Source organism: Ornithodoros turicata, chromosome 8 (genome assembly GCF_037126465.1).
Source record: "Ornithodoros turicata isolate Travis chromosome 8, ASM3712646v1, whole genome shotgun sequence".
Classification (NCBI taxonomy): domain Eukaryota; kingdom Metazoa; phylum Arthropoda; class Arachnida; order Ixodida; family Argasidae; genus Ornithodoros; species Ornithodoros turicata.
Genome location: NC_088208.1, coordinates 22,519,925 through 22,528,686, shown reverse-complemented (window position 1 = coordinate 22,528,686; position 8,762 = coordinate 22,519,925). Strand labels below are relative to the sequence as shown.

Here is an 8,762-nt window from a genome sequence, read left to right as displayed (position 1 = left end):
ATCACTAGAGGAAACACTATATGCTACGTATGGTTTCACAGTGGGCCCTGTGTGCCTTATGCATCCTCCAGCCAGCTAGCCGATTTCCTTTTGACATGCACTCAACATGCACTTTATACACAGACAACATGTTTTCTCGATATTTTTTAATGACACGACGCCCGAAATTCAAGCGTCGAACATTGAGGAAGGCAGGTGACGTCCCTTAGGGAAGTTAGAGCAGAACGACGTTTTGCTACCGAAGATGTTTCAATGCAAAACACTGGCCAGATGCAGTAGAACCTCCCCTGTGCACATCTTTCTCGTTTTTCCTGACTACACAAACTTCAAAATACACATCTTCACACAGGCGAGGCCACTGCATAAGAGCCGCTATATTATCCATAATGTCCATACCATGACTGCGAACTACATTATACGGCACCCTAAGGTCACTTGAGGCTCCAGTGAACAATGCATCAGACACGTTATCACAATGAGTGCTTGTTCTGGGCCCACATTGCTTAACACGTAAGAGATCATGGGTAGGGTACCAACTATCGCGGACTATCATAGAAAAAATAGGGGGCGAACTTACAAAGTTCAATTAACTTTATATAGATATATATATATATAGCAATGTATAAAGTGAGCATTGCCTGCCCACTAAAATTATGAGGACCATGTGAGCATTAGCCCTTCGCTGAAGAGAAGCAAGGGACACGAGGTGAACCCACCTCTCGAAACAATCCCCTCATGACCTATCCCATGCAAGATGTTACATGAAAGACGGTTGATAGCGACTGGTACCAGGTGGACTTTGGCCGCGACACTTGACTAGCATGCTCGTCGTGCCATTGCTTCACTTCTTGCACAGGAAGTTTGATGGATGCACAAAATACACACGACGAAGGAATGAAGATGGAGCATAGTTAGGTAGCCTACTAAGCTATGTGGTCTGTGGGACGGAACGGAACGGTATGGCCGTTCGGCTCCTCCTCCTCCTCCTCGCGCTGCGCTTCGCCGTCGCAGACAGTGGCAGTGGTGGTGCTGCTCTTGGTGCTCTTTGTAGCTGTGGTGATGGCAGATGCGATGGGGCTAGCGGGTGCCACGAGAGATTCCTCTAAGCTTTTGGCACAAGGTATGACGAAGAGCAAGACTCCACCTAGCGCGATGACGGCGCCCGAAAGCAAGAAGCCGGGATCGTAGGAGCCAGTGTAATCGTAGAGCCAACCTGCAACCAGCATTAAGGTCAGTGTGGAGACTCACCAGTGTCATCTACTACGAGCTGCGAGGAGCAAACGACCGTGTTGCTGCTTGTTCCGTAACATTCATTATTGTTAAAGGGACACTAAAGTATGCGGCGTATGAATGCATTGATGTTGTTATTGAGCGCTGCACACTGAAGAGAAGTATTCTCACCTGTAACGGGTGGTCCAACGTAGCTAGCAAAGCCTTCGAACAGCAGCAAGAGACCGAACGCGTTGGTGAGCTTGTCCAAACCCAGGATGTCTACCAGGATCACCGACGTCAGGCTTACAAACGCTCCTGAAATAAGAACACGCACAGGCTCGCATAAACCATTCTCTGCCGATCTCCGAGAAAAACAACTAACCCGACGTAGCACCGAAGATAACGCAGTAAATGGACATGGACGTCGTGTCCTCTGCCAGGTAGCTGAAGGCCGTCGCCAGACCGCATATAGTCAGGTTCGCATTGTAGAGCCAGAGCCTATTGATGCACGGCTTATCGCTGAGGTACCCCAACAGTACCCTGCCAACAGTATTGGAGAAGCCGATGCAGGAAAGTAGAAGGCTAGCCGTTTCGTCTGTCATGTGCAACGCTTCCACGGCTCGGTCCTTGGTGTAGACGTACGGGACGTTGAACCCCACACTGGTGAAGAAGTTTGACACGGCGAACAGCACGAAAACAGGAGAACGCAGCAGGGCAAAGTTCATCATCTCACGTACGGCTGCTTCCATTTCGTCTGAACACAAGCACCTGAAAATACAGTCCCGAAAATAAGGAGGCGATCTAAACGCAGAAAATCATGTTAAGAGTTTGTTTACAGTCTTTTCCACACTCACTGGGACCTCCACAAATACACGAGAGGGCGTTCAGCTCGCTTCTAGCCAGAGCCGTTTATATTGGGAGAGCTTGGCCACTGGGAGGAGCCGGTTTTAAAGCGCGTCATTTGACGTCACGAGACGGGTGGCCTGAAGGCCAGCGCCGCCATTTTGGATCAGAGCTACTGCTTGTAATCCCCACGTGCCGCCGCGGCTCGCCCTTCAGTCTCGCCAGGTGGTGGGCGGAGCGATGATGGGTCTGACGTCACGACGAGCCCCCATCTCCGGGCGGCAAAAGATCAAAGAATATAAAACTCTCCCTATAAATGGCAGAGTTCTAATCCTATAGCTTGTTCAAAGGGGCACTATCGTGCAAACCTTTCTTCTGGCCGAATGAAAGATGCAGTTACCTTGACACCAAAACAAAAGAAACGGGACTCATCCGTTGCGTCGTTCGTGATTTATACGAGCGAAAGAAACCGCAAATTACGTTTTCTCTCATCCTCGCTCTCCTTCTCAAGAAGCGCGACTACGAGGGCTCGGATTGGTCTCCTCGCCCGACCTCCCGCGATAATTGGACAAATCACTTGAGGTGACCAATGGGAGCCCGCTCCGCGTTGTCGGCCTTCTCGAGGAGAGGAAGAGGGAAAGCATAAACTGCGGGTTCTTTCATAAATCACGCACGACGCAATGTATAGACCTCTCCCTGTTTGTAAACAAATGACGTCATAGTGTTCGACAGCGCCACCAATTTGGTAGAGTTGAGCTACACTCGAAGCTAGGGGCGAACAACGTCGCGCCCGGAAGTCACAGTCTTCAGGGGATTACGATGGTCCCTGAAAGCACGGTGTCTGAAAGGGACCGAGGGAATGAAACGTCTTGGACGTTTCGTTTTCGCTGACCGTGACTCCTCGTGGACAATCGGCCGAGAGAAGAGGAACCTAAACAGCGTGAATACCTTCCCTTCCTTTTACACGCTCTCAGCCAATCACCATCCCGAATGACACCGTTCTACCCTGCCCTTCACCCACCGATCCCCTTGGAACCACAAGCGAAAAGGACTGACCTCCGTAGGCAGCTTTTCTCTTCACCGGTCGGTACAGTGACAGACTTTACGGTGCGCAGGGACGTGACGCTCATGGACACGTCCCTGGAGAGCCCACTCGGTGAGGCCCGGTATTCTGGCAAGTTCTGCATGCTGCCACTGTAGAAGATGTCTTTGCGCATGAGGAGGGAACGTCCATGGCTGGAACTCGTACCAGAACTTCCAAATGGAACAGAGCTAGGGCTCATTGGTGGAGAAGTAACTGGAAGGTGCGCGCATGACATGGAAGTCTTCTCGTCATCCACCTGTAAGCAAAGGTATGAGGAAGCGATTATTTGCCCCGTCGTGGCACACCACGAGTTTCGCTACCTACTCGAAGCAGGGGTACTTGAGCAGGGCTGAGATATGCAGATTGTGGTCTCCTGCGGCCTTCCTGTACGAAGCCATTTTGGTAGCCCTGGTACAAGTCGTACGGTTCATCGGAGTGTCCAGTTACCGCCGCTGGGATGGTTCCCGTAGACATGGACAGGTCGCGAGATGCTGAACAGGAACTCAGTCCGTGACGAGCGTACCTATTGGTGCAAAATATAGCTTAATTAAAGGGGCACTAAAATGCAAAAACAACTTGTTCAATGTCAAGTCCCGTGTTTCAATAGACCTCTCCCAGTTTGCAAGCAAATGACGTCATAGTGTTCGACAGCGCCACCACTTTGATACCGTTGAACTACGCTAGAAGCTAGGGGCGAACAAGGTCGCGCCCGAAAGCCACGGTCTTGAGGGGATTACGATGGTCCCTGAAAGGGACGCGACCTTCGGCCCTACTTTGCTTTCAATAGGAGGAGGAGGAAGAGGAGTGTTGTTGGGAGGAACCCGAGAGGTCTGCCTGCCTGATTAGGCGGCATGTTTCTCGTGAAGGGAAAGGTGGTGGAGAGGAGGAGAGGAAAGGGTGAAGTGGAAGACCGAGCGGAATCAGCTCGGGGGGAGGATAGCTGCCTCCATGGGCCGACTTCAGGGGAACTGTGCCGGCATACGCCTATTACACATCTGAGGGAAACCCAGGAAAAACCCCAGACGGCACAGCCGGCCCGCGAATTCGAACCGCGGACCTCCCAGTCTACAAGCGCACGCGTTACCGCTCCGCCACCGGAGCTGGTGCTTTCAATAGGAGGCAGCGAACAAGTTCGCATTCGTGGAACCCAGCAACCCCTTCCGATTTGTTTCGGTTTCAGTCTGTCTAGCAACGTCATGACGACGTTTCTCAGGTAGAAGTCTATTACGTGTTAGTATAGTGCCAGCAAAATTAGTTCACACAGCGCTACCGTTTAGGAGAGAAACGCTGGTGGTGCTTCTGAAAGTCTCGCCGTTGTCGGCCTCACAGAAGTGGGCAACGTCACGACCAACGCGCTCTGGGGGAATGTGCGTCCTGGGCCAACTTCGAAGGGAACTGTGCCGACATATGTCTGAAAGCGTCTCAGGAGAAACCTCAGACGGCACTCCCAATCTTGACGTGACATGGCAAGCACGCTAACCACTGAGCCACGCGTGTCATACCCCCCGACTTGAGTGCGCCAAAAGAGGGACGCCTACTTAACGCACCGTTTGGCGGCAACGTATGGATCCTCAGGAAGCAAAGGTTGGCGGCATCCAATCAGACAGCAGGAGAAGCGCGCGCATGCCTATCGTGTGCATGTGGATTTGGAACGTATGCGGTCGCAGTGTCGTGTACATGCGCGGCATGACGCGCATTGCTGCATCTTTCAATACCAATTTACAGTATTCAATTGTAGCCCACAACAGTAATCACAAACGTTTTAGTGACAACAATATTATATTCGCGTCCTTCGGAGAGCGACACCAGTTCGCTTCGTAATCGTACTATGTTCTTCGTCGGAACTGCTCCATCGCGTGGCACGCAAGTACACACGCAGCATGGTCTAAAAGCACCGATGCACGAGCTGAAGCGACGTTCACTCAATGGTTTACCCCGAATTTCGTCCTTGGGGTGGGGTGGGGTGGGGTGGGGGGTATGTACTTACATGCGTTTGACTCAATATTGCGCAATCTCACAAGATTTTTAGGGGCTCCCCTCTAGATTTTTTTTTGGGAGGATAGGGGGGGGGGGGGGGGTCTAGATAAATCACTGCGTTCACTGCTTAGTGCCGAGGCAAGAAAGAGTCCGGTATAATTCTGATTGTAGCTTCATAACGGAATCGAAGTTTTGAACAAGTGCGAAATTAACATAGCGTGTAATGTAACCTAAAGTGAACTTATGCGAGCCTTTTAGTGTCCCTTTAATCCAAAAAAGTCCGGTAAGGTATGCTCAGCGCGGTCTTACCCAAAGTTGTCCGTGGCGACCAGAGCGTTCCCGTTGATTTCCTTGGTTGGAAAACTGGACTGGCTAGACTTTGGCCTGTGAACTTTAGGCGGTGGCAAAGGTCGTAATAGGGCCCCGAAGACGCAGCAGTTGAGCACCATGCCGGCTGTGATGAGCAAGGCCCCTTGCCAGCCGTATATGCGCACTAGGTATTCGATGAAGGGCGCTAAGGCGAAAGTGCCAAAGCCCGAGCCGCAGACAGCGATGCCCGTGGCGAATGCGCGTTTCTTCTCGAAGTACATGGTCACTGACACGATGGCTGGGAGATACATCAGGCCAAAGCCTGCCCCTGGAAAATCAAAGGTTATACATTGCGTATTCCCACAATGGGGATTGACGCCAGCTCAGCATCTTCTCAGCGGTTAAGAGCTATGGTTCGTACCTGTGCAGATGCCGACAGAGAAGAAGAGGTAGGTGACGTTAGGTGCAGGAACGCTGAGGAGCAGTCCCAGAGTTGCGAGTAGAGAGCCTGCTATAGTCACTGTTCTGCAGCCGTACTTGCTCGTCAATCCACTCGCTACTGGGCCTACCAACAGGACGAGCACGTTACAAGGCGGTCTTCGCTAGATAACTGCTAGTTTTCATCCTAACTACTGGCTATCGACCGTTAGCATCATGGGCGTTCCCAGAATTTTTTACAAAGGGGGAGGGGAGCGTGCAAACCCCTCTCCTCTTTTCCTGGAGACGAACGCTGCGGACTGTGCGAGTGTTCAGAGGATCATATTATTATGGTATCTGAGAAAAATCATGACGGCCTTTGAATAAAGAGCGCACAATTATCACGAGTGACTTTAAAGCTCCAAAGGGGGGTGGGGGTGGAACGGACCACCTTGCACCCCTCTCATGACGCCTATGATTAGGATTAATATAAGCTTTGCACCGCACACTGATTCAGTGCGAAGCGTTCGACTGCGCTCTTCGCACTACAAACAATCCCACAGGTCGAAGCTATGGGCACGTTTCTACAGGTGAACTCCGCCCATAAATCTGAAGACGTCGGTGATTGACTTTGGCTGGTGCATAACGCCTCCGAGTCACAACGTAGTGCGCAGGCATTCCTTAAAACTACTACTTGTACACTGATTATGTTGCTAAACCACTCGCGCGGAGATGACGTACTTCCACTGCTGAGGTTCACCGTCTTCTCCTGTGTGCCCCCACTCTCAGCGTGTGGACTACATTATCCCCTGGCGGAGAACACCTCTGTGACTGTAGCTATGTTTTCTTGGGATATACGGGGGTTGACCATATACTGTATATCGTGACTGTGCTTGCAGCACTCACCGATGCAGAATGTTGTGCCGACCATTATGGAGGCCACCCAGGCAGTCTTTCCCTTGCTCTCGTGGAAATACTTGAGGAACTCCATGTAGAAGATTCCGAAGGTGTAGGTCACCCCATCGGCGACCACGTGGGTCATGAAAGACGAGAAGACAACAACCCATCCCCAGCTGCCGTCCGGAGGTGTAGGCAGAGCGGTACACTCGCCTTCGCCCACAGCCGCGCTGGGAGAAGCAAGGGTGGGCGTACCCTGAGACCGGCCCTTGCTCCGTGACATCTCCAAGGATTTGGTTCTTCAGACCCTTGCTCTGCAAGTAGAGAAGGTAAGGATGGCATGGCGATAGATTCGATCCAATGAGGATGTTTCAGAAATAAACGACGACGTAGAGGCAAATGGATCATCTGAAAGAGGCGCCTCATGTCTATAGACCGCTCCCTGTTTGTAAACGGATGACGTCATTGTGTTCGATAGCGCCACCAATTTGGTAGAGTTTAACTACGCTCGAAGCTAGGGGGGCGAACAAGCCACGGTCTTGAGGGGATTACGATGGTCCCTGAAAGGCACGGAGGCAGCGAACAAGTGCTCATTCGTGGAACCCAGCCCTTCTCTTCCGATTTGTTTCGGTTTCAGTCTGTCTACGAATGTCATGATGACGTTTCTCGGGTAGAGGTCTATTGGCGCTTATCGTCTAGGTACCAAGACTTTGATATGGCTTTCGCTGATGTGGCAGTGTATTAGTGACTGTTAATAGATTGATAACGTGGTTTTCAAATCACCGTATCTACCGCATCCAATCAGCGGATAAGATTCTGTGTCATACGCGATGCCATTGGGTCCGGTATAGGTACGGTAGCTTCAGTGTCGTTATCGGCGGTCTACCACACTCTATTATCGTTCAGCGAAGAAAAGTAGCCGAATCTCTTTGGCTGCACGTAGAACATGCGTTTATAGGTCCCAAAAGTCTCAAATGTCGCCCCCTGCGCACTGCTGACGATGGCCCAATAAGGCCGAAACAGCCGTCCAGTGGTGTGGCGACGTTTAGGACTTACAAAACATCTATTATCGTTCAGTACTTCTGCAGCACTTTGTCCGGCGAACTTCACTGTTCTTATTACTATCCTTGCAAGGACGCGTCGACTGGCTTCGTAGAGTCAATTTAAGCGCCTTTCATGGCGACATAAAAAACAACAACAAAAGAGTGGTCCTGGAAGGTTCTGGCATCCTGCTGTACCGATCAGAAAGCTGTACACACGAGTGTGTATCGCTAGAAAGACCAACCTTATGGTAATTATTAATTAATTATTAATATTAATTAATTATTACCAACTCGCTTATTAATTGGGGGCGCCGGACGGCACGTCTCGGAAGGTGAGGAGATTAGGCAACAAAGGCAAGAAGAATTTTCACTGTAGAATCAAATTTTTCTGTTGTGCTTTTTTTTTTTTTTTTTCACTTTTGAGCACTTTGAATTTTTCTGCAGAACTTTTAAGTGAGGAACCTTCGCGCAACAAAATATATTACAATTGTATACGTCAGAAGCCTTGTTCTAGCTTTTATGTCTTTTTTAGACAGTGCTTCTGGAGGGCGCTGTGTGCATGTGGGGGAGGGGTCACTTTCCTGCACCATGTGGGAGATGGTCTTGAGACGGCTATGGGTGACGGTTACAATTTGCAACGAAACGAACGGGTTTCGAACGAAGAAACCCTTTCGTGTTCACGCCAACTTTGCCACCTTACGTGCTCGAACGCGGTTGAGCAAGGACACCGTGTTTATAGTGCCGTACCTGGCAGCTTTCCAAAGTTAGGGTCGAACTCCGCTGCATCATGTTTACCATCTTTTCACGATAGTCGACATCCTCTCGTTTGCCTGTTTTTGAGCTCCATTACTGTAAACTACGAATATACATGTAGAAAAAAAATAAGGAAGAAATAATCCGGACATTAGACTATGTCTCGCGGGAATTCTGAGATATACTCTAGGCCACACACGTACAAGAACAAATTATGGCCGGCAAAT

General features: G+C 50.4%; 1 protein-coding gene across 2 annotated transcripts in view; it reads right to left on the bottom strand.

Moving 5' to 3' along the window:
- Nucleotides 1–131: 131 nt before the first annotated feature.
- Nucleotides 132–8,762, bottom strand: part of LOC135366703 (monocarboxylate transporter 9-like) — a 30,527-nt gene continuing 21,896 nt past the window's right edge. For both annotated transcript variants that reach the window (XM_064599527.1, XM_064599528.1), the window contains exons 3-10: nucleotides 6,749–7,053; nucleotides 5,847–5,990; nucleotides 5,426–5,753; nucleotides 3,464–3,662; nucleotides 3,112–3,395; nucleotides 1,595–1,980; nucleotides 1,402–1,527; nucleotides 132–1,213 (exon numbers count right to left, since the gene is read on the bottom strand). In XM_064599527.1, the coding sequence (XP_064455597.1) occupies nucleotides 924–1,213; nucleotides 1,402–1,527; nucleotides 1,595–1,980; nucleotides 3,112–3,395; nucleotides 3,464–3,662; nucleotides 5,426–5,753; nucleotides 5,847–5,990; nucleotides 6,749–7,022 (2,031 nt within the window). In that variant the 5' untranslated portion in view covers nucleotides 7,023–7,053 and the 3' untranslated portion in view covers nucleotides 132–923. The remainder of the gene's footprint in view (nucleotides 1,214–1,401; nucleotides 1,528–1,594; nucleotides 1,981–3,111; nucleotides 3,396–3,463; nucleotides 3,663–5,425; nucleotides 5,754–5,846; nucleotides 5,991–6,748; nucleotides 7,054–8,762) is intronic.